The sequence below is a fragment of the Pteronotus mesoamericanus genome, unplaced genomic scaffold (genome assembly GCF_021234165.1).
Source record: "Pteronotus mesoamericanus isolate MK-2021 breed Mesoamerican mustached bat unplaced genomic scaffold, CSHL_Meso_final contig_591, whole genome shotgun sequence".
Taxonomy (NCBI): domain Eukaryota; kingdom Metazoa; phylum Chordata; class Mammalia; order Chiroptera; family Mormoopidae; genus Pteronotus; species Pteronotus mesoamericanus.
The window spans coordinates 1,967,196-1,992,660 of NW_026555208.1; the positions used below are offsets into that span (position 1 = coordinate 1,967,196).

A 25,465-nucleotide genomic window follows, 5' to 3' on the forward strand; every position below is an offset into this window, starting at 1 on the left:
AGGGCAAAGGGGGGAAAAACAGGACAACTGTAATAGCATAATCAATAAAATGTAATTAAAAATCATGGAAGATAGAAAAGAATCCTCAATGAAATATTAAGTAAAATTCAACAACATATAAAAAAAGACAACACATTATGATCAAATGGGGTATATCCCAGGAATGCAAAGTTTACTTAACATTCAAAAGTCAGTGTAATTCATGATATTAACAGAACAAACCAGAAAAAGTGTCAGATCTTCTCCATAAAGAAAAAGAATTTGATAAAATTCAATGTTATAGTAACTCAGCAAACTAAGAATAGAGGAAACTTTCTCAATTTGATGAAAGGCATTTACTACAGTTATTTACCTACAAGCCTTCCTTGGAGATAATGCAGGTTTATGTCCAGACTACTGAAATAAAACAAATACTGTAATAAAGTGATTTTTTTGGTTTCCCAGTGCATTTAAAAGTTATGTTTACACTATACTGTAGTCTATTAAGTGTGCAATAACATTATGACTAAAAAATAATGCATCTTAATTTTAAAATACTTTATTGCTAAAAAATGCTATCACTTGAGCCTTCCGAGAATGGTAATAGTTTTGTGGTGAAGGGTCTTGCCTTCAATTTGTAAAAAATAGAATATCTGCAAAGTACAATAAAGTGAAGAGCAATCAAATGAGGAATGCCTGTACTTAATGGTGAATACTGAACACTTTCTCCCTAAGAACAGTCATAAGGCAAGAATATCCACTGCTTCTATTCAATATTGCACCAGAGACCCACATCAATGGAAAAAGTTTAGAAAAAGAAATGAAGGCTTGATAAGTAGAAAGGACAAAGTAACACTGACAGTATATGACATGATTTTCTATATAGAGAATCCTAAGGAATCTACAAAAAAACCCCTGTGAAACTACTAGAATACATAGTGAATTTAACAAGGTCACAGAATACAAAGTCAGTCTATAGAAATCATTAGTATTTCTATATCCTAGTCACAAACAATTGGAAATCAAAAATTTTAAATATTGTTTAGAATATCTAAAAGCTTAAAATATTTAAGAATAAACTTAATGAAAGATATACTGATAATTATTAAATATTGCTGAGATAAAGGAGGCCTAAATAAATGAAGATGTACTATGTTCATGAATCAGAGGAGTCAATATCATTAAGGTGCTCATTCTCACCAAACTGATCTCTAGATTCAATGTAATGACAATCTAAATCTGAGCAGACTTTTGATAGAAACAGACAGTCTTATTCAGACACTTTTGTGGAAATGCAAAAGACATGGAAGAGTCAAATTTTGAAAGAGAAGAACAAAGTTAAAGGTCTTAAACTAGTGAGTTCAAGACTTACTGTACTGCTACAGTAATCAAGAGGGTGTAGTATTGGTATAAGGACATGTATACATGTTAATGTAACAACAGAAAATTTGATATATCATCATATATGGTCAGTTGGTTTGCAACAAACATGCCAAGATAATTCAATGAGGGTAAAGGACAGTTTTTTCAATGAATGGGGCTGGAACAACTGCATATCTGTGGCAGGTGGGGATAAATACATTGAATTCTAATTCATGACATACACAAAAATCAATTATAAACATATTACACACATGAATGTAAAAGCTAAAACTATAATTTTTTTAATGTTGTACAAAATATCTGTGATCTTGGTTAGATTTCTGAGGCAAAACACAAAAATTGAAACCCAAAGCCCTTGAAGGACACTGTTAAGAAAAATTCTAAATATGCCATAGAAAGAAAATATTCACGATACATATAAATGACAAAGAGTTTATACCCAGAAAATAACTCTTACATCTCAATAAGAAAACAAACTCCATTTTTTTAATGAACTAAAGAACAGACACTTTACAAAAGAAATATATATGCGACACCAGTAACACATGAAAAGATTCTCGATGCTATTAGGCATCAATGAACTGCTAATTAAAACCACCATGAGATAGTAGTTCATATCTATCAGAAAGATTATAATTAGAAAAACTGAGAAGAATAAGTGTTGAGAAATGTAGAGCAACTGAAACTTTCACACTTTGCTGGTAGAGTGAAATTATATAACCACTATGAAGAGAGTACGGCAATTTCTTATCAAATTAAATACATGTTTTCCCATAAGACCCAGCAATTCTATTTGTAAGTATTTACCCAAGAGAAATGAAATTATGTATGTTCTCAAACTTATACACAAATGTTCATAGCAGCATTATCCTGAATAGTCAAAATCCAGGAACCTAAATGCCCATCAATGTGTCAATGGATCTACAATTGTGGTATTTTCATAATAGACTATTACTCAGCAATAAAATGGAACAACTATTGATACACACAAAACATGGATAAATCTCAGAATCATGCCAAGTGAAAGAAGTCAGACATGCTAAACTACCTACTGTATGATTCCTCTTATATGAAGTTCCAGAATAGGTAAAGCTAATCTACAGTGATAGAAATTAAATCAGATAGAAATTCCTGGGACAATGTAGTAGGGGAGTTGACTGCAAAGGGCACAAGGAAACTTGCTGGGTGATGAAAATGTTCTAAGTATCACTGGAATGGTGGTTACACAGGTACATTTGTTGAAGTTCATTGAACTACACCTTTAAAATGTGTATATTTTATTTTATATAATTCATGCGTTAATAAAGTCGACTTTATGCAAGTGGCATGTGATATAACTCCACACTCTTTGTGATGATGAGTGCACTTTCCCCCCTACTGTGGTCAGATTAGATTTACATCCATCTTAGCTTCCAAGCTTTCCTATTCATTAACCTTCAGTTAATGAATAATTGGCTACAAGGGTAGGATTTGGGGGAGAAGACTGAAGAAATTACCCACTTTTAGGGAGAGTGTGTGGGAAAGAGAACAATGTAGAGATGGCCAAGTCCCAACACATCAGATGCATAAAATTCCTTTAGAACTCTATGCTTGCGGAAGTAAGCAGAGTGAGGCAGGGAGAGAGGAACAGGGTGACACTGCCATGTGGACCCATGTATGTCCTCACTGTTATTCTTAATGTCCTACAGACCCAGTGGAGAGCTGTCAGCCAGTGTTAGAGACTCTGCGCCAGGCAATGGGTGGCACTGTGTATACACACAGCACCTTGGAACTGCAGAAGCTGCAGCCGTTAGTCAACTTCCTGGCCACAGCCACAGTACCAGGCTCCTGTGAGCGCCCACTGTGCCCACGCCTTTTTCGACTCTTCACAGTGCTGACCCTGGCCAACATGACTCAGGACATGCTGCTGAGCAGGCACACCCCTATCATCCAGGCCTGGCTTGAGCGCTTCCCCTCTGTGGAACGGGAGGGTGTTCTAGCAAAAGCCCTGGTCCAGGCCTCTGTGGAGGCCTGGGAGGCTGTGGGCAGCTGCTTCCTGCCTTCACCCCTCCACCCACACTACTGTTTCTCCCTGCACTCTGTGAGTCAACTACTGGGCAGCCTGCAGCTGCTGCCAACCAGAACAGGCTCCCGAGGTTTTCTGGACTATCCCAACCACCAGGAGCACTTGCGCCGGGTGTCAGGCTTGCGTGGCACCCGCCTGACAATTATGATGGCCATGCGCAACATGGTGCGTCTTTGGCTGCATGAGGCACAGAGAACATTTTGTGACCGGCTAGACAGCCCTGGGGAACGCTCCCACTGTGCCAAACTACTCCTAGAAGTAGCTCAGAGTGTCTTTTGCTGTGGGCCAGTGACCCAAAACCTTGGCATGGGCTATGAGGAAGAGGAGGAAGAGAGGGTGTCTGAAGTGGAATCTGAAGGGGAGTTGGCCCGGTGGGAGGACTTAAGCAACAGTGGTAGCGAGACAGAGGAGGAGGAGGACTCTTATGGCCTTTGGTTCACCACAAGCCCACCCTCCAGTGATCCAGGTCTGGCACCATCCATAGCCCTAGAAAGGAGGGAGAGCACAGAGAGAATAAGTCAAAAGATAAAACAGGAGGAAGGCTCAAGGGCCTCCAGCTACAAATTTCAGCCCCATAAATCCAAGAATTGGTGGCAGAAGACAGCCAAGATGGACCTAGTCTCACCCCTGTTGCTACCAGTGCTACTACTCTGTCCCCAGGAAAAGCCCTCAGACCTGGTCTTCAGTCAGGATCTGATACTAGGTTCCAACTCTGAGAGCCCCAACTTGTATCTGGAACGGCAGTGGGAGAGCCTGGGGGAGCAGTTAGCCATGTCAGCTGCCCAGCTAACGCTGAGCCCCCACCTTGCTCAGTGCCACTCGATGGCCCAGCATGTGGCCCGCCTGGTCCGGGTGCTGGCCAGGCCCCGACAGCATGGCTTGCTTCTCTCGGGAGCTCTGGGCACTGGACGCTGTACTGCCATCACTCTGGCAGCTAGCATTTGTCAGGCCCGCCTCTTCCATCTGCCATGTGGGTCAGAGGAGGCCATTTTCCAGTGTCTGCAGGAGGCCAGCTGGCATGCTGGCATGTTAGGCCAGTCAGTGGCCCTGCTGGTGCCCGAGGGTGTGGATCTTACCACCCTTCATCGTCTGTTGGCCTTGGGAAACTCAGGCTATTTCCCTGACCAGTACACAGAGGCAGATCTGGACAACATTGAAGAACATCTCCTCAGGGAGAACCTTAATGCCAAGCAGGCCATCAGGAAAGAAAAGCTGCTACAGAGGTGAGACCAAGAACCTCATTCTAGGGGCTGCTCTACTCTTACTCTATTCTGGCCAAATGGCCAAAAAGAAAAGTACAGGTTGCTGTGAGGGCTCAGAATGTCAGGGCTAAGTAGTCAGGGTTGGGACTGAGGCCTGGATGGGCAAACAGGGATAAAGGCGAGGATAGTATTTGAGCTCCTGGCCCACAGGTTCTACCAGCAGGTATGCAGCCACCTGCACATGTTCATCCTGATCGGAGATGACAAGGTCCACAAACAGCTGCCCTCCACTCTGTTCCTAAGACTCCTTCAACTGGCCATTGCCAGCATTGACCGCTATGAACCCTGGGACCAAGATTCCCTAGTCAGTGTGGCCCAGCACCACCTGGAGGGTGCTCAGGGTCTACACCTTGGTGATGGTGAGTGCTTTTTACTTATCCTTGCCATTCATCTCAACCAGGTTCTAATGAGGATTATTACTTAGGTCTATCTCTCTAGAACCTAGCGAGCCCCCTTCACCTTTTCTGCCCTCCTTTCCACGCCAGGAGAGGGTCCCTTTCCTTTCCCTTTCTACCAGTTCACTAGTCTGGACTAAATCCATGCCTGTTGCAGATTCCTTGAAGTGCCCAGACCTCCAGGACTCAATTCCCAGTATGGCCAAAGCCATGGCTCTCATCCATCTTTCGGCTGCCAGTTACCATGGGCACCTGTGCCCTGAATTGCCACTTGTCACCCCTAAGACCTTCCTAGATTTCCTGGACACCTTTGTGCTGCTGCAGCAACAAATGATCCTGAAGATGAAGAGCAAGGCACAGCGGTGAGAGGTCCCATTCCCTGCCCTCTACCTCCTCCTCCTCCCTCAGGTCCACTCACTGGAACATTGTATCTCCAGGATCCACAATGCCCTGGAGAATCTGACAACCTTATTTGAGCAGCACCATACCCACACCAACCAGATCTTCACCTTGGAACAGGAGCTGAAAGACTCCCTCCTGGTAAGGGGGAGAAGGCTATGAGGCATGCACAATGGGGCCAAAGCAAAAGCCCAAAATGGGACTTTGGAGGAACCAACAAGACCGAACCTTAGTTCTTGAATCTGAAGAGTCTCCCATCCCCATAGGGTCTTTCTAATCGCTACTGCCTCCTCCTTTAGAGTGTAGACTCAAAACTCCCCATGATGGTGCTGAGACCTAGCTGAGTCTTCTAAACATGTGAAACCCAATTACCCAATTGTCAGCTTCTGGTTGCCTCTAGTACCTTGACCGTGTGAAGTTCAGAATGCTCCCAGAGATCTCTGCAGGTTCCTATCTGGCATGGGCAGCGATGACATTGTCGTGGTCACATCTCCCTCTGACCCTCTTCTCCTGAATGCTCTATCACTGCCAGTTCAACGAGGTTGTAGCTAACCTCTTTTCTAATATTACTTTTTCCCCTCTACCTCTTCCTTCCACAAAGCACCAAATATACATGGTTGCTGTGTAAAGAGGGGAAATGTGGATGCGTGATGGCTGTAGGGAAAATTTACATTCTAGAACAGAATCAGAAGTAGATTTAAATGGTATACTAGTCCTCAGTGTCCTGAATTTCTTCCATCATCCTCTTCTACAGGGCACTTCCCAGTGACCAACTTTTCTCTTCTCTTCCCATATCCCCAATATCTGCTCCTCAATGTTATTCAGCCACCCTACTTTTCTTTTAAAGCTCCCCAAATAAAATTCTCATGTAATAAAAGATTTTTTTCTAGTCTATAATAAAAGATTTTTTTTTCTAGTCCAAACCCTAAATCCTACTGCTTTCAAATACAGAGCAATTCTCCTTCTTTAAATAAACTAACCTCTCATTTATAGCTAATCGTAGTAGAAGTGGGGTCATCACACCTTCTATAGCCAAATACTCTCAGTTAAAAGTGTTTTCCCAAAATAAAGAAAGGTTTTTTTCCTTTTGTCTTATTTTTAATGACAAATTCTGAAATAGCATTTTTTTTCTTCCTGCTACACAAGACTTTGATGCAGGTTCAGCGATAACTACAGAGTAGTGGTGCTCAACTCACTAGCAGATAATCTGACTGACTTTCTACTGGGCTTTCAGGCCTTTCAGCTCCTAATGCCTAACCTGCCTCTTCTGGTGGGTGTTCTCTGGGCTATCACCCAGAGTGGCACAACTCCAGGGGCATGGCTCACATGGTATCTGTACTGTATGTGTGGTTTTCATTGCATTCTATATAAATGGTGCTCCCTGAAGTTTTCATGGAACTGGGATCTCCTACCATCCACTGCTGGGAATCACTGGATAGACTGAACCTCAAGACTCAGTTGGTATGCCAAAATAGAGAAGTTCATGGAGGGTCAGGAGTCTTCTCTCCCATGTTTTCCATTTCCAGTTTTTTGTCTTGGGCCCTACCTTTTCCCAAGATGACAAATACAGTACCAAGAATTGTTGATCTGGCTTAGAGGTGCTATCACTCTTGGATCCCTAGGTCAGTTATATCAGAACACAAAATAAGAGGCCCAAAATATAAATAAGAAATGTTCCTAGTCTCAGGGGCATTCACTGTCAGATCCCTTGGTCATTCACTGAACAGCATGAGAGTATGTACTGCTTTCAGTGTTCTCCACCCCAGGAAATGACACAACCATCCACTTACTCATTTAAGCCAAATCCCAGGAGTTGTTCCGGATGACTCTACTTCTTTCCTCTCTCACTTTGAATTGGCTCATTTATTCATTACTGTACTCCACAAAAATTAATTGAACTCTACGTTCTTTTGTCCAAGCATTCATTAATATTTTTGTCTATGGCTATGTATACATCTTATGTTTACATCTGGATGGATAGACAGGTAGATAGATAGAATCCTTGCCACAACTTTCTGAGGTGGCTCTCCTTTTTCCCTCCATGTTACAGACAAAAAAACTGAAATCCAGAGAGATTTAGAATGAGGATTACATGGAAAGCATTTAAAAGTGCTAGCACATATTAAGAGTTCAATAAATGTTAGCCACTATTAATATTAGGTTAGAGTACCTCCTAATAAGAAAGATAAGACACTGCCTTTACAGTGCCTAGTTTACTGGGAGAGATAAACTTATCCAGGCAATTACAAAATAGTGTGTGGTCACAGAGAAAGTTCAGGATACTCTGAAGTATCAAGAAAGACTTTCTAGAGAAAACATAGTGCCACAGTAGGTGCTCAAAAAGCAATCCTTACATATGTAAACAAATAAATGAAGTACATCAAAGTTGATGCCTGAAGATTAGGTAAGATTTTGCTTAAATGAGGGTGAGGAGGAAGAATGTCACAGGTTGAAGTAACAGCATGTGCAAAGACCCAGTGGCCACACTGGAGGAACTGAAAGTCAGTTCCTGGAGAGTCAAGAAATGGCTGGAGAGTCAAGTACCGGGAGAGGAAAAAGGAGATGATGTTGGAAAGACAAGTAGAGGCCTTCTGGTCATGGAGGTATTATAAACCAAATGAAACAATGGCAAATGCAGTAAGGGTCATGATGATGATGACATTTGGTTTTTAGAAATCCAGTCAGGCTGCAGCATGGAAAGTGGATTAAAGGAGGGGATTAAGAAGGGAGGCCAGTGCATAAGGTCAGGAGTGAGAGACCATAGGCAGAAGGGATGGGTACTGGGACGGGAGTAGACATGAGGGACATTTAATAGGTAGAATTAAAAGGCCTTAAAGATGGATTGGGTTTGGGGAACATAGAAGAGATGGAGTCAGTGTAACAATTAAGTTTCTTCCTTGGGAAACTTGAGTGTATTTTGCCACAATGCTAAGGAAAAGAACACATGAACAGACAAGTAAGACTAAGAGATATAAGGAGGCCAATATATTCATCTTTGAATACCTGGGGTCTGAGGGGTCTGAGAGACACCGAAGAGGAGGTTTCCATTACGGAGATGGATACATGGGTGTGGGGCTGGGGAAAGAATCTGGCTAGAGATAGAGACTTGGGAGTTGTTAAAATATAAGTGATAAAGTCATGAGATTTGGGAGGGTACATAGAAATGTGGGGTGAGAAGAGAAGGGGGCCCTGAGAAAAATTGCTGAGGAATATTTAAAGGGTGACAGAGGAAAAGACTGAGAAAGGGCAGCCACAGAAGTTGGAAAAAGCCAAAAGAGAATATGGTATAATGGAAGTCAAGAGAGTAAAATGTTTCAAAAGGAAGAGAACTGCCTCTGTGACAAATGTCACTAATGGTCGAGTAAGAGAGAGTGTAGCATAATGGTCAAGCAGATAGGCTTTGGATTCAGATTACCTGGGCCTGTATGGCAGGCCAAGAGAAGCAGCCACCAACTCAGGGGCTGTATCACTAGATGTAGGACTTCTATACCAGGAAGTGACAGCACCAGAGCTCAGTCCATAACTGTGGCTTCTCTGGAGTTCAACTTAATCACCTTAACTACTGAGCGAGGAGCGTGTTGTAGCCCCAAGTCCATGGGGTCTTCCCTTGGGATATTCCCACCTGGCGTAGGATCTGGAACTGCAGCCTGTATCTCTGTTTACAGAATCTCAGCACACTGCATCAGCAGCTAGAGCAAGGCAAGCTCCTATACAAGCAGCAACTGGCAGAGTGTGGGCAGCAGGAGAACCTCATTAAGAACCTGACCAAGCAGTGGGATGCCCTGCAGGCTCAGCACGAGGCTTTCCTGGAGCAGGTGGGCTCTTCCTGTCGCCTCCCCTGCTCTGCTCCCATTTTGGGAGAGGACAGCCCCTGGTAGGAGGCCCAGAAGAGAGGATGGGTTGATTTGTCATGGAGTCTCCTGGGGGAGGGTGCAAAGGTAAATAAGGTGGCTTGAGGAATAATCCCTTCATGGGGACTCCTAAGAGGAGGTGATTCCTCTTGGCAATACCTTGAAGAAAGAGGGCATTTCAGAAGCTAACTTCAGACAGAGTGAATCTCTCCTCATTTAGATGGGCAAGGCATTTCTTGGGCCCCTGAGCCAGCTGAAGGTGACTGACTTCGAGGAGATCCGGAGCTATCGAGCACCACCAGAATCTGTGATCCAGGTGACCGATGCACTGTGTGACCTGTTCCACCGTGAAAGAGGCTGGGCCAGTGCCAAGCAGCTGTTATGCACTGAGGATTTTTATCAGGTAGGGTATGCATAATGGATGAGGAGAGCAGAGGCACAAGGGGGACGCTTGGCAAGGTGAGGAGTTTGGGGCAAGGTTCCAAGCATCTATGTCTCCATCCCTTTTAACATAAACCTTCCCAGGAGCTGGTGTTCTTCCCCAAGGAGAAGATGACAGACTCAGAGGTAATAAAGTTAAACCTAGCTTTGAAGGCTCCAGGTATGAGTGATGCAGCCTTGCGGGCCGTAAGCATACCTGCAGCAAGCCTGGCAGCCTGGCTCTGGGCTGTTCTGCACTACAGGCTGGCACAACACCGAGGACTGCCCACAGGCCTGCTGCTGCGGCAGATAGAGGCAACTCTGGCTCGGGAGCAGGCCCGCCTGGCCCACTACCAGTTCCAGGCTCAGGAGATCCTAGAGCACAATTTGGCCCTGACCAAGAAGCTGGAAGATGCTCAGGCTTCCCATAGCAGTCTGGTAGAGGATCTCAGTTGGGCTCAGAGTGGCCAGTATCACAAGTGGCCCATAAAGGCTGCACTGGTCACGCCCATGCGTTCCTGGACTGCAGAGCTCCAGGTAAACAACTCGTCCCAGATTTCCCCCCAAAGTTCACTTCTGTACCACAGCCTGCACTCCTATTCTCCTCCCTGGGCCCTTACTGTTTCCCTCTGTCCAGCTCTGCCCCTCTTGTCATGCTTTGCTCCATATCCTGACTTGCTCCTTCTCTGCCAGACTCTCTGCTTCTACCCTCCTCACTCTGGTCTTCCCTTCCACACCAGAAGTTGAAGGGGCACTGCAGGACTGTGTTCGGAGATGCCCTCCTGTGTTCAGCTGCCATCGTTTACCTGGGTCCCTTCCCACCAGCACGGCGCCAGGAGCTCCTGGCCAAGTGGCTGGCTCTGTGTAGCGGCTTTCAGGAGACCCTAGGCCCAGATGATGTGGCACAGGCCCTGAAGCAGAATCAGAAATCTGTCATCACACCACCGAAAAAAACCCTGCTCTCCACACGCTCTCCCTTCAGCCTTCTGTCCTTGCTGAGCTCTGAACCTGAACAGCTCCAGTGGGACCGAGACCTGAAGCCACAGGCAAAGTCTGCTCGCCTGGCAGGCCTGCTGCTGCGGAGTTTCACGCATTACTTTAGTTGCCGTTGGCCTCTGGTACTTGACCCCAGCAACCAGGCTCTCATCTGGCTGAACCCACCACCTTTGGAAGATACTAGATGCTTGACCCCAGTTCCCACCAACGGCAAAGGTAAAGCCAGGGATAATAATCACAATGCTTCTCAATTGTCTGAACTGTCCAACACTCTAGCCATAGTGAGCTTCCCTTTCATAATAAAGACGCTTAATTGTTGTGGCCAGGGAATCCCAGATTTCACTAGGCTATTAAGTTAGGTCACATGTTTTGGCCCATATTGCAATGATTATGAATCTGTGGCTGAGTAGTCCATCCATGATCTTCCACTTCTCTAGTCTGCTAAACACCATTGGAAGCTTGGCAAAGAACTTAGGCCTTGCAATCCAAATTTGTCCTATGTTCAGAAATTCTGGGGAACTATTTCTATTGGTTCTGCTTGGATCAAAGACCATCTTGGTGGAGTGTAAGAAGGAACATTTCCTAGGGAAAGGAAGGAAAGGTATTTATTTCCCAGAAGAAAGGGTTAGGGGTGATGACAGTAGACATCTCCAATGGAAGATGTGTAATAAAGGGATCTGTAATATGGGCTCTATAATCAGACTATCTGGGTCAACTATTGGTCCTTTGCTAGCTGTTGACCTAAGGCAAGGTACTTAATCTCTCTAAATCTAAGTCTATTTGCCAATAAAATGAAGGTCTTAGTTATACTCATCTCATAAAGTGCTATATTACATATGGTAATTCACATAAAAAGTGTTCACACAATGCCTAATATATGATAAGTTCTCCAAAATGTTAGTCATTATTACTACTAATATATTACTGATACCTCATTATAGTCCATCCCTTGGTTATTCAGCACTGCTTTCCATTGTGCCCATGCACAATCACAAAAATGCCCATTATAAAACTAGCACATATGTAGCTATAAATGAATTCACCCCCTCAGAGACACCCTGAAGAAACATCTAATTGCTGCATACAATTCTGAGTCCAGGAGCTCTAAATGATGTTCATTGCTGTTGATTAGATCTGGATGTGGCTCTTCATTATTTATTTTCCTCACAGAATTTTTATTTTTAATTAAAAAAATAATATTGTGACTTATTTTCAAGTATGTTTTATTGATTATGCTATAACATTTACCCCAATTTTTCCCCTTTGCCCTTCTGCCTGGTACCCCACTTTTCTCCAGCAATCCCCCCCTTTAGCTAATGTCCATGGGGCATGCATATACGTTATTTGACTTCTCCATTTCCTACGCTATTCTTAACATTCCCCTGTTTCTTATGTACCTACAAATTATGCTTCTTATTCCCTTTGCCTTTCCCCCCATTCTCCCCTTTCCCCCTCCCTACCGATAACCTTTCATGTGAGCTCCATTTCTATGATTCTGTTCCTGCTCTAGTTGTTTGCCCAGTTGGTTTGTTTTTTTTTAGGTTCAGTTGTTGATAGTTGTGAGTTTGTTGTCATTTTATTGTTCATAGTTTCAATCCTCTTCTTTTCCCTAAAAAAGTCCCTTTAATATTTCATATGATAAGGGCTTGGTGATGATGAACTCCTTTAACTTTACTTTGTCTGGGAAGCACTTTATCTGACCTTCAAGTCTAAATAACAGCTTTGCTGGATAGAGTAACCTTGGTTGTAGGTCTTTGCTTCTCATCACTTTGAATACTTCTTTCCAGTCCCTTCCGGCCTGCAAAGTTTCTTTTGAGAAATCAGCTGATTGTCTTATGCGAGTTCCTTCGTAGGTAACTCTCTTCTTTTCTCTTGCTGCTTTTAAAATTCTCTCTTCACCTTTTTCTTTAATTTAAAATTGTTTTAATGATTTTGATGGATTTTTTTCTAAGCAGCAGCTTGAGATTGTGGGTCTACTTACATCCCTTGTAACTTCAGTCATCTGTTGAGCTTACACATGATGCATTCTAGGAATTCAATCAAATAGCAAAAGATCTTGGTAGTTTCTGTATCATTTAAGATTTCAGTTGTTATAGTTGCAGTGGTTATGCCATGGAAATAAGAAAATTAAGCAAAAATATGAGGATCTTTAAAATACACCGTGGACAGATACAGAAAATACAGGGTTTTTTTTTTTTTTTTCCTTTTTCGTAAGAGAGTTGGAGAGAGAAGACAGTATTTTCCATATTCTTATTTCCAAAAACCTTTATAATATGAGAGCATTTTTTACTGGAAGAATTGTCTTAACTGCTGCTTAGCCACACTGGCATAGGTATTTTCAATTTCTTTGTCTTTGGGACACATGTGGGTCAATTCTTCACGGACATAAGCATTGTGGAGATAGCGCCAGATTCCTGAGAATTCTGCTGGAATGTCAAAGTCATGGTATTTCTTGGCAGCAACTTTAATAATGTTCAGCTTGGGTAACAAGCTGCAGTCAGCCAGTGTCAGCTGATCCCCATCCAAGAACAATCTTCTGGAAACTGTGAATTCCTCAGCACTGTCTGGATCAATTTCATCCAGAAGTAGGGTATTTAAATAGTCATGCAGATGCTTAAATTTCATGAGCAGAGGTTTTTCAAAATGCTTATTTGCCTCCTTTTGTGTATTCTTCATATATGCAGAAAGCTTCGCAAAGAGGTTACAGCCCACATCAAAGGAATCCTTGTTCTTGGGACTCAAGCAAGGGTACCCTGGGCTCTGGTAAAGGCAGGGCAGAGTGGGCCGGCGATGCTTGAGGAGGGACTAAGGAAGGAGGCTTTGGGGAAATAACTGAGGGAGTAGCTGGCAGGATCCCCGTGCTAAGTCATCTCTCATACGGCAGCAACCATCTTGCTCAGGCAGATCACTCCCCAGATTCTCTTTTCATCTTTAACCTTTGGCATTTTAATTATCATGTGTCTTGGTGTGGCCCTCTTTGGGTCCAACTTGTTTGGGACTCTCTGTGCTTCCTGGACTTGTATGTCTATTTCCTTTGCCAAATTGGGGAAGTTTTCCTTCATTGTTTTTTTAAATAAGTTTCAATTTCTTGCTCTTCCTCTTCTCCTTTCTGGCACCCCTAGATTTGGATAATGGTACATTTATGGTTGTCCCAGAGATACCTAAGCCTCTCCTCATTTTTCTGAATCCTTGTTTCTGCTTTCTGTTCTGGGTGAATGTTTATTTCTTCCTTTTGTTCCAGATCGTTGATTTGAAACCTGGTCTCCTTCCCTTCACTGTTGGGTCCCTGTGGATTTTTCTCCATCTCACTTTGTATAACCTTCACTTGTTCCTTTATTTTGTGGCCATAGTCAATCATTTGATTGAGTATCCTAATCACCATTGTCTTGAACTCTGCATCTGATAGGTTGACTATCACCATGTCACTTAGTTCTTTTTCTGGAGTTGTGAGCCATTCCTTCATTTGGGTCTTATCTCCCTGTCTCCTCTTTATGGCAGCCTCCCTGTGTTTCTGTGCATTAAGTAGAGTTGCTTTGATTCCCATGCTTGGCACACCTGTTACGTTGTAAGGGGTGGGGCCTTAGGTATTCTCCAGGGCTGGGGAAGCCCACTTCACTGCTTTGTGGCGCTGCATGTGGGGAGGGGTCTGAAAGGGAACAATGCCACTTGCTCAGCTCTCACCCCCTTACTAGTCCCTTCCTCACTTCCTCTATGTGACTGGTCCCTTGTAGCTGTTGCCCTGGTGCTGAATTCCAAAGTGGGTGGGTTTGCTTACATTCTAGGATCCTGTGGGTCCTTTAAACAGACCCTTCTGAGGAAGTGGCAGTTTCTTCCACTACCCAACTCCTCCTGGTTTTTATAGCCAGAAGTTATCCGCTTTATTTTTCCAGCGCTGGAAACCTGGGCTGTGTGGTTTGGCCTGAGACAGGGATCACTAGCTCCCCAGTTGTCCCTCAGTTTTTATCTGCCACATGTGAATGTGGGGTCACCCATTCCACTGGCCTGTACTGCTGCCTCACCACCACTGCCTTGCTGCCTCCACATCATGTCCTCTCCGCCCCCTGTTCCCTGTCTCCATCTCTCCTACCCATCTGGATGAATATTTCTTTTTAAAGTTCTTGGTTGTCAGGCTTCATACAGTTCAATTTTCTGGTAGTTCTGGTTGTTGTTTTTTTTTTTGTTTTTAGTTTAGTTGTGATTCCGTCTTATGGCTGTATGAGAAGACGAAGCGTGTCTGTCTACCTATGCCTCCATCTTGGCCAGAAGTCTCTTCATGATTCTGTAACCTATGATAGATTACAGGCCATGTCACCATATCAATATACCTGATATGCAAAGTGAAGCAAAATCAGATCAAGACAATTACAGTAAACTTCCTGCTCAGAAACTGGGACAGGATAAGAAACACACACTGTATATTAGTCTCTAGCATGTACTATATAATGTCAGACAGAGATAGTAAGGCAAATGATTAGCATTATTTCTCTGGTTATGGAGTTTTTGGACAGCCATTTCAGCTGCTCTGGGTTCTGTTAAATAGTATAATCTTCTTTCTCCAGAGCTATCTGTGGAAAAAAATGTTAGGCAAGGGTCCCCTGTTTGTACCTGTTCTGCCTTAGATATTCACATCCTAATGGACTTTGTATGGGGATTTCAGGATTTGCCTTAAAATTAAGCAAATACAGATCAGTTGTTACCAGGCGGAGGATTTTCTGGATAATCCCCTTAAATCTCTCACTTTTTTCCTGCAGATTTCATTTATAAGGACTCTATTATCTATTAGTCAATGCCAGAAATCTTGGTACATTCTCATTCTTGAATTTAAACCATACCTTCTGGCTTCTGTCTCTTAACTTTAGTGCTGGGGCCTCCACCAAGTCCACTAAGCTTTAGTGTAATTGTCATCCATCTAAATCTTGGCCTTCACCTCAGAACTGTATGTGAAAAATAGTCTGACTGGTGAGCTAAGGCTGATCAGCCATGGAATGTAGCCTCTATTACTTTGGGCTGTATCCAAATCAAAAGGGGGAAGGAGACTACTATCTTTGTCAAGTACGGAGTGCAGAGAGAAAAGTGTTTGGGATGGACCTGGAGAATCAGGCTTTCCTGATTCTCTAAGCTCCTTCAGTAGCCCATAATTTCCTATTCCATGCAACATGAAGTAGAGAATCATTTTTACAAAGCAGCAAGGTGCATAAGTGTCTTATTGTCTGTGATCTAAAACTGCTTGATATGAGCAGAAAGGAATTTCCTTAAAGTTTCTTTCTTCTAGGTACAGAAGTAGCCAGCACACTCCAATGTCTTCTACTAAATCCACTAAAGTCCAGGGAATACACAGTCTAAGTCCCATGATGTAAGACGACTTCTTACCTACCACATAGCCTAGCCACCTTCCCAGTAGGGAAAAGAAAATCCGTCATTGCTTCCGCCAACCCATAGCTTGCTATATCATTTAGAAATGTTCTCACTACCAGTAACAAAAAGCCAACTTACCACTGCTTAAACAAATAGGGATTTATTTGTAATTAAATTTACTAATCAACTGTCTGTAAGATAGAGATGTGAGGGGGGATCCCCCCAAAACCTGGAATTTAGTTATAAAAAACTGTATTTATTTTTGTTTAAACTTTAGTAACCTTCAAAGTACTCTCCATTTGATGCAATTCACCTAGCGAGGCACCTTTTCCACTGCTCAAAACAGTTTTTCAACTTGTTGCTTTTGATGCCCTTTAGTGCTTCTGCCGTTTTCTAGTCACCTGTTCCACATCTGCAAAACATTTCCCTTTGAGGACTTTTTTTCAGTGGGGAAATAAAAAAAGTTGTTTGAGGTGAGATTGGGTGAATAGAGAGGGTACGGCATGGGGGTCATGCCATTTTTTGTCAAAAACTGCTGAACACTCTGCGTGGTGTGGGCAGGTGCACTCATAAATCACCCATCATGAAATGGGCAAACGTGCTGAAAGAGTCTTTAAAAAAATCACTGAAGCTGAACACAGCCTCTCACAACAATACCAGCTGGTACACTGATCCAGGTGGGTTTCTAGAATACTCATCTAGCAAGAGAAGCCTGTACTACAAGGGGCCTGCCCTCCAGAAGATAATTCTGGTGTTTTTTTCTTTGGATCCCCCCTCGCATTATCCTGAATTATCTGGGTAGAGCCAATCACCTGTGCCATTCTAAGAAGAAAGGAGGAAAGAAAGAAAGTAAAAAAAAAAAATTGAAACACAAGAAAGATTCAATGAACCAAACAATTGCTGGTTTGAAGATGGAGTGGGCAACAGGAAAAGAAAGGAAACCGTAAGCCTGGAAGAGGCCCCAAGTCCCAGATGAGAACTCCCGTTGATACCTTGATTTTAGCCCAGTGTAACCCTGAGCAGAGCATCCAATCGTGTTGTGCTAAGCTTCTGACCTGTAGAACTGAGATAATAAGTAGGTGTTCCTTTCAGCTGCTAAGTTTGTGGTAATTTGTTAAGCAATAGGAAATGAATATACCAAACTGTACACCCAGCCATCTCCACTTGTCTATTTCTTAAATGCTTAATACTTTTTTAAAAAATTCTTAAATTTCTTAATACTTAAATAATAAGTATTTTTCTTTTCAGGCCCCTGCAGTAGAGAAGGCAAAGGGGAAGGGCTGGGTTGGCTCTTGGTTACAAAACATCTGTGTACACCACTCTGCCCATGACTTGGCTAATTCCACAGTTTATGGCCTTTCACTTACCAACACTGGTTTCTATTTTGTGATGACTCTTTTAGGTGTTAGTGGCAGATTGGCTTAGGCAAAAAGGGAAATTCACTGACTCTTCAACCCAAAGGAAGGCAGAAATGGAGCTGAATTCAAGGGTGACTAGAACACCTCCCTGGAGTTTAGAGTAATACAAATGATGGCTAATATTTATTGACTGTTTACTAGGTGCCAGCTGAGTGCTTTTTATATATTGTTTCATATCATCTTCACAGTAACGTTCTGAGGGACTCACTGACATCAACTTCATTTTACAGATAAAGAAGTTGAGTCACAAAGAACTTAAGTGACTTCCCTCATGAGATGGAGCCCGTGGGTGGATGGTGCTCCCCAGCAGGCTAATTCTTCCTCTGAGAAAGCTCCTCTGCATCTTTCTGCACAGGGAAGGGCCCCAGGAGAAATCAAGGAAAAGAGCGTAACGAGAAGGACGTGGAAGAGGAAGATAACGATAGTGACGAGAATGACAAGGCTAAGGACAAGACAAAAGAGCAGAAGGCAGAGGAAAGGGGAAAGGAGAGAGAAGAGGGAAAGGAACAGAAGCAAGAGCAAGAGAACAAGGAGGGTGAGACAGAGAGGCAGGAGTCAAGGCCAGACTCGGAGACCCAGTCTCCACCTGTTCCCTACCTCAGTGTATTCTCAGGCTCTAACCCAGACCTGGGTCCTCAGCTGCTGGAGGCAGCTGCTGGTGGTAAGAACTGGTCCCCACCCACCATGTCCTTCTTCTGTCCTTGCCACACTCTGTGGCCCCACAGACCTCTCACAACCCAGGCTGACCTCAGCTCCCACCTTCATCCTGGGCACTAACCCTGCTGAACAGCTCTGAAAGAGCCCTGCTGTTATCCACAGGGGAGCTCATTTTGTGCATGGGGACCTATGTGCTGACATGGTGGGTAGTGTGCCTTTGCCTCCCCCTCACAGGCCTGCCTGTGCTACTAACCAACATGGAGCTGGGCCTAGGATGCCAAGAACTGCAATGGCTACTGCAGCGGGAGCAGCTGAGCCCACCCCAGGTGCAGCCTGGCTTCTGTCTCTATCTGAGCACTAACCTCCCCCTCAGTGCCTTGGAAAAAGGTGAGGCCCAGTGGGTAAGTTGACAGCGCAGCCTTGTGACATACTAGGCCACCAGCTTCACTCAATCTGGCCCAGAGTAGGTTCAGGACTATAGCAGGGAACCACACTCCCTGTGTATCCTACCTTCTTGTTCTGCCAAGGGGAAGGGGTTAAATGTCTCCCATGTGACCCCAAGTACTAGGCTGTGAACTGCTGAAGGGGCTGAATGTTCTGGATCTGGGCCTGAACACGGACATCCTAGAAGAACAGATGCTGCATGAGATCTTGTGCACGGAGCATCCCGAGCTCGAGAGCCGCTGGCAGGACCTCAGGATGAGAGCCCTGGATACCCGCGAAGCTGTGAAGGCTGCTGAGGTACTCGGGGGCCCACTCTACAGGTTGGGATGAGCTTCGGAGGGGCCCGAGTATGGGGGTGGAGAAAAGTGGAGATGATGGGGGGTTATGTGGGGGAGGGCCAAATCCATGCAACAACGACTGTATGCAGGAGCAGCTTCTGCTGATGCTACTGTCCCAGAACCCAAATCATCATAAACCAGCCAAGTTCCTGCGGGACATGGTAAGGACCCAGGCAGAGCTATGTCAGCTGTATGCCCACTATGAGGAGCTAGAAGACCTGAGGATGCAGGAGGTGGTACTGTGGGCACCCTATCGGTGTGTGGTCCGGCATGGAATGGCCATTATCAAGGCCCTTAGCCCACTGCAGAAGCTGCTGCCACCTTTCCGTATGAGCCCAGAGAATTGGCTGGCAGCCACCAAGCAAGCTCTGAACAGCATGAAACAGTGTGAGAACCATCAGGGGCAGGACCTACCCAGCTATCTGCTACAGCTGAAAACACAGCTGACCCGCCAGCTGCTGGGCACCACAGTAGCTGCACTGGGCCTGACCCACGTACCCCTGGTAAGTGCCTTGGGTGCTTTGGCTCTGCTGCGAGTGGCAAGGAAGGCACCAGATCTGGAGAGGCTGGCACTTTGGCCTGGACTGGCAACTTCTCCCAGCACAGGCTATAGCAAGCCAGTCCCAGGTGTGGCTCGACCAGCCTGGCTAGGGCCGAGAGCCTGGCATGAATGTGGAGTATTAGAGCTGCTGCCCCCATTTGCTGGGCTGCGTGTATCCCTGGCAAGCCACTCCAGTGTTTGGCAGTCTTACCTGTCACTGTCATCCACAGTGCTGGGGCCCGCACCTGGGCCTGGGCCTGATCCACTCAGCCTCCTCCAGAAGCTGATCCTATGGCGTGTGCTGAAACCTGAGTGCCTTGCAGCTGCCCTGGCAGACTTCACCACCAGCCTCCTGGGCCGACCCCTGGGTGAAAACCTGGGTGCCCCCACCATACCCTTTGAACACAGTCAGGCTACTCAGCCCCTGCTGATCTTGTTACCACCGCTTGGTCACCCCACAGCCGTCTTGCATCCCCTGACTGTCATCCAGAGACTGGCTGCCCAGCATGAGCAGGTTTGAGCCAAGCCTCTTGGCCACCCAGGCTCCTATGGACAGGGATGGGGTGGGGGTTGAGCCTCCCAACATTCTCATGGATCTTTTGGGGTTAGTCTGGAACTTTTGGGGTCATTGTGGCATTACTCTGGGCCCCTTGGGTCACTCTAGCATCACTTTGAGTTATTCTGACATCTCTGTGGTCTCCAGGGGCGGAAGCATCTGGAGGTGATAGCCCTGGGCTCTGAGGCCTGGGACCCAGTGTCCGATGTGGTCAGCACTCTATGCCAGGCTATGCACAAAGGGCACTGGCTGGTGCTGGAGAACTGTCACCTGATGCCTCACTGGCCGAAAGAGCTGCTACAGCCCTTGCTGGGGCTACTGGATGGAGCCAAGGGTGGGTTTGTTGCCAAGAGATCATTCCTAGGACTCTTCCCTACACTTGGGCCTAAGCTTGAACTCTCAGGCCTCATGGGCAATCCCTGAGCTTCCAGCCTGTCCCCTGTATTTGACTCTCGACCCCTTAGCCTCAAGTCTGATCGCTAGACTTGTATCCGACCCTCTTTACCCAGTGATTAAACTCAGCTCCATGTCTGACCCCTAGTGGTCTCAGACCCGGAGTTAGAACTACCTTCAGCCCAACCTACAAGCAGGAATGTGGTCCACAGTGGTTTCCGTCTTTGGCTTATTGTATCTGCAGAGGCCATTGCTTCCTTACCAGGTGAGGAGCCACCCACCCTCCCCACAAAGGCTATCAGATTAGAAGAGAAGAGGAAGGGTGACTGTGCTGCGCTGACTCAGCACTCTCCTTCCTCTCTAGCTGTGCTGACTCAGCACTGCATGCCTGTTTTCTGGGAGCAGTCCCTGGAGCTCGGCCACGTCTTGATCAGCAGTGTGGAGCTAGCCCAGCAAGGACCCTACTTGCAACCCCCTACCAGGGCGCTGCATCTGGTCCTCCTACACAGCCTCCTGCTCCACCGGCAGCTCTATGGAATGAAGCTGCAGGCACACAGGGGCCACTGGTGAGAGACCCACCCATCCTGCTTCGTCAGTCAGTCACAGCAAACGCTGAGTGTTTTCCCATGGGGTCTGGGATTCACCTCTGGAAAGCACCAAAGTGTGAGGGCAGGGGGAAGCCAAGGAAAGCTTCTCCAAGGACAATTCTCACTTTGAACTGAGTCTTGAAAGCAGAGGCAGATCCTGTGGAGATGGAGCCTTTCTGAGTAGAGGGAACTAAGCTAGTGGGAGGGAGGAGACAGCAGTGTGCCCGAGGTGGACATGCTAGGGTTGAGTGGGAAAGGTGAAGCCTGTGGTGAAGGGCCTTTCAGGCCATGGCAAGCGGCCTGATTTTATCTTGAGGACAGTGGGAAGCCGCTAAAGGTTTTAAGTAGGGAAAGAAATGTGGTCCTATTTCTCTGTTTGAAAAACTGCTGTCTTCAGTGTGGAGAACGGACCAGACAGGGCAGGGCTGGAGGCAAGCAGAACAGTTTTAGGAGGCTCTGGAAGTCTCAAGGGAAGAGATCATGGTGGTAGGGACTAGGGTAGTCACAGCAGGGAGAGTAAATATTAGGTGAGCAAGAGAGGGGTCAAGGATGACTCCCAGATTTATGCCTTGAAGAATTGGGTGGCTGGTGTTGAGGGAAATGATGATTTCTACCGAAAGCAAGTTGAATTCGAGGTCACCAAATGGCAATGACTAGTGAGCCCTCATGAGTCTGGAGCTCAGCAGGGAGGTTTGGGCTGGAGAGAAAGATGTAAGTCCTCAGTATATAGATGGGTTTGAAACACTACTTCTTGCTCCCCTCCCCCAGGAGTCAAATGACCCTGACCCAAGTCCTTCAGATTCAAGACGAGCTGTGGGCCAGCCTTAGCAATCCCCATGCTGCCATGCAGGAGCTGGCTGGTGAGGCCCTCCCTATCCCCCATGTGGTCATCAGACCCCAGGAGAATCTGGAAAGGGGTAGGGATGGGAGTCCTGAGCCCAGGACCCCATTTACAACTTTGGTTTGGGAAGTGGCGGAAACTGGAGGAGCTGAAACTGAGGGGCTCTGATCTCATCTTCAGCTTCAGTTTTCTACGGGGGTCCTCTGGGAGACAACAAGGACAGGGAGTCCCTGATTAGCCTCATACATTCCTGCCTGAGCCCCAGCAGGGGGATTTGGGACCAACCACACACCCCCCAGCATCTTCTGACCGCTCTGTTGCCCAACCCAGGTAAGCATCAGTCAGGTATCTGTGTTGGGGTGGGGAACAGCACAGGGTAGTGCTACCCTCCTGGGAGTGCGAGCAGTGTTGGCAACAAAGGGGTAGGAGGGGGAAATAATTCACATAGTTATGGGGTGACGGCTTACAGTGTCAGAAGAAGGCATACTCCTTTGGGTCTGTGCTGGGGAGAGTCCACCTTGTCTCTTACTCCTCACCTCCACCTCCAAGAGCTAGGGGAGCTGGATGCTATGGCAGAATGCAAGGCCCAGATGAACCTACTGGCCACACCGCCTGAACCCGGCATCTGTGGGCTGAGTGCTAGCTCCCAGGCCTGGCTATTGCGACGTCAGGGTCGTGCTCTCCTGAGCGCCTTTCAACGGAGTTCACCCACTTGGGTGCCTGTGCCTCCGGGAGGCTCTCGGCGCACTGAAAGTCGGCTGCAGCAGCGCCTGATTAGAGCCAAACAGAGACTGGAGTCGCTGCAGGCTCTGCTGAGCGAGACCATTTGCCAAGACCAGTCTGGAACCGGGTGGATGGCGATGAGGCTAAATGCGGGGCGGCCTCTGGAAGGCTTTCTGCAGACCGAGGTGCTGGAACTGAGCCAGCTGGTGAGCGCGCTGCAGCGGGACCTTGACTGCCTGTTGCAGCAGCTGAAGGGAGTGCCCCCGTGTGCCTCCCCACGCTGCGCAGCGGTGGCTCACGCTCTCTGGACTGGCCGCCTACCCCCACCTTGGCGACGCCATGCGCCTGCCGGGCCGCAGCCGCCCTGGCACTGGCTGCGACAGGTGTGGCTCCGTGGGCAGCTGTTGGTTCGCTACCTGGGCGCGGGCACTGAAGTACCAAAGCGCATCTTTCACCTATCAGCCTTTTGCCACCCGCGCCGCCTGCTGCTGTCACTGCGCTGGGAGGCTGCCTTTGCTATGGTCACCCCGGACCATTCCGCGCCCAGCTTGAATTTGCCTGGCTCCAGCTCCAATCATCTTCCCCATAAACGCCAGGAGCTGAGCAGCAACCCTCTGTACTTTCAGGTATCTTCCTGCAGCCCCTTCATTTCCAATTCCTCACCCTCAGCCTCCCCGATTACCCCTCGCAGCTATCCCACCTTGCCTCTTGGTGATCTTGTCTCCTCAATAACCCCATCTGCTTCTCTTGTCCCACTCTACGAAGACCCCTTAGCTTCTTAGTCTTGCCTGACCAGCTTCTGGCGCCCCCAGGTGGTGAATAGCCCAAACCCCACGGTTCCAGAGACAGGGCTGCTTCTGATTGGGCTACAGCTCTGGAATGCCCAGTGGGACCCACTAACAGGGGCCTTGAAGGACAGTCTCTCCAGCCAGCCCAGCCCTCTGCCTCCAGTCAGCGTCAGCACCCAGACCCAGGACACCAATGACCTGCCACCCCTTCCTGGCCTGGCTGTATATTCCTGTCCTGTGTACATGGAACGGCCCTTGGGCACTACTAGGCTACACAGCAGGAACATCCTGATGCACCTGCCCCTGCCCAGCAAGCTCAGTCCTGCCATCTGTGTTCAGCGGAGAGTCCATGTGTGCAGCCCACCCCTGCCCTGAGCCCTCAACCAAAATAAAGTTGGAGTGATTTGATGGAAGAGTTCTGGGATTTATAAGAAATAATGGTGTGTTCACACTGAGGACGTGACACACTGAGGGGAAAGTACAATTGAGGAGAGGAGAGGCGTATTCACACAGAAGGCAGAAGAGGGTGGATGCCTGGCAACCAGGGAGAGGGGAGTGTGGGGACCCTATGAAGAGATGGGCCTGGTATTTGGTCACGCCCAGGCAGATCTGAGCATGGCTAACATGTAGGATCCAGGATCCTTGCTCAACTCTCTACTGTGGTCTTAGCACTTTTGCTAAATCCACGAGGGGAATTTTTTAAAGTGATAACATTAGAACTCAAAATGATTTCCAAAAGCACTTAGTGTATTATTGGAATTGCCCCAATCCTGCCCTACCAGTCATCCCTTCCCCTACAATGGATTCTCGGAGTCAGCTATACACACAACAAACAAGCAAAATAAGATACAAGGTCCTATGTTAATTCAACAATTATTTGTTGAGACCTTCTTTGAACCAGGTGTTCTTCCAGGCACTAATGAGGTGGTTCTAACGTGGGGAGGCAGACAGGAAAAGGCCAATATATAAATAAGTTAAATTTAATTATTTTTAAGGGCTAAAATAAAGAAAATAAAGTGGGCTGATATGTTAGAGGGTAACTAGAGGGGAGAGTTAATGTACAGGGTCTGGCAGAAGTAATGCCTGCTTGTGTCTCATTGGTAGGCTACATGAGTGTCTCGCATGAGATGGACAGCAATTTGAACATTTCATCTAAAATGTCATATGGTGTGCCTGAGGGTGATATGTTATAGAATTACATGATTTTGTAATAAGAGATTTTGTTATAAAAGGGGGCGTTATTTGTGCTGGGCCATCTAGTTTGAATGGTAAGGAATATTTGAAAAGGAGGAATACTTGAAAAGGAGGAACATTTCTGGTAGAATGCTCAGTAGGTGCAAAGGTCTTTAGGCTGAACAACCCTATAGTGTTCAAGGAACAGAACGTGTACCTGGCGCATGGTGAGTGAGGGGCAGAGTGAGCCACGAGGATGGAAAGATATAGAAAGGGGCAGATCACACAGAGTCTTTTCATGATATGAGATTGTATTTCCTAAAAGCACAAGGAGGAATCTATTGAAGAGTATTAGGTCGGAGGTGACGTGATCTAATTTGCACTTTTGAAAGGTCACCCTCGCCATTCTTTGATGGATGGGTGGGAGAAAATCCAGAGTAACAAGGAGGGAGATTTGTTTGGAGGCTATTGAGTAATTCAAGTGAGAGATGATGGATTTTGCAGGAAGGTCATAACAGGGAGACGGAACACGAATGGATTTAAGTATTCTGGAGGCAAAGCCAGCAGGACGTGCTGATGGGTTAAATGAGAAGAGAGAGGGAGGAGGACAAATCTAGGATGAATTCTAGATTTTAGCTGTAAGCCACTGGGAGGATTGTGCTATCATTAACTGAGATGGGCAATCTGAGGGACAGACAGGTTGGGGGTTGGGAATCAAGCTTGATATGCTGAGTTATTATTACTTGCAAGATTGTATACTATCCCAGGGCAAACCTCTCAGTAAAAAATTGGGTTAGAGAATGGCAGAGCTGAAAGCCTACAGGGGTGTCCTCTCCTTGCCCCCAACACCAAACCTTACCAGGTACAACTTATCTCCTTCACTGTCTGGCTAGCTACAAGT

General features: G+C 46.3%; 1 protein-coding gene across 1 annotated transcript in view; it reads left to right on the plus strand.

The window, feature by feature from the left end:
* DNHD1 (dynein heavy chain domain 1) overlaps positions 1-23,766 on the plus strand; it is a 71,320-nt gene extending 47,554 nt beyond the window's left edge. Inside the window, exons 25-43 of the mRNA XM_054580622.1 lie at positions 3,051-4,650; positions 4,840-5,048; positions 5,242-5,446; positions 5,522-5,624; positions 9,149-9,298; positions 9,555-9,737; positions 9,860-10,291; positions 10,495-10,966; positions 17,879-18,184; positions 18,415-18,567; positions 18,743-18,921; positions 19,052-20,017; positions 20,207-20,393; positions 20,601-20,717; positions 20,817-21,018; positions 21,808-21,899; positions 22,061-22,210; positions 22,430-23,229; positions 23,416-23,766. Of these exons, the coding sequence (XP_054436597.1) occupies positions 3,051-4,650; positions 4,840-5,048; positions 5,242-5,446; positions 5,522-5,624; positions 9,149-9,298; positions 9,555-9,737; positions 9,860-10,291; positions 10,495-10,966; positions 17,879-18,184; positions 18,415-18,567; positions 18,743-18,921; positions 19,052-20,017; positions 20,207-20,393; positions 20,601-20,717; positions 20,817-21,018; positions 21,808-21,899; positions 22,061-22,210; positions 22,430-23,229; positions 23,416-23,766 (6,857 nt within the window). The remainder of the gene's footprint in view (positions 1-3,050; positions 4,651-4,839; positions 5,049-5,241; positions 5,447-5,521; positions 5,625-9,148; positions 9,299-9,554; positions 9,738-9,859; positions 10,292-10,494; positions 10,967-17,878; positions 18,185-18,414; positions 18,568-18,742; positions 18,922-19,051; positions 20,018-20,206; positions 20,394-20,600; positions 20,718-20,816; positions 21,019-21,807; positions 21,900-22,060; positions 22,211-22,429; positions 23,230-23,415) is intronic.
* The last annotated feature ends 1,699 nt before the right edge of the window (positions 23,767-25,465 follow it).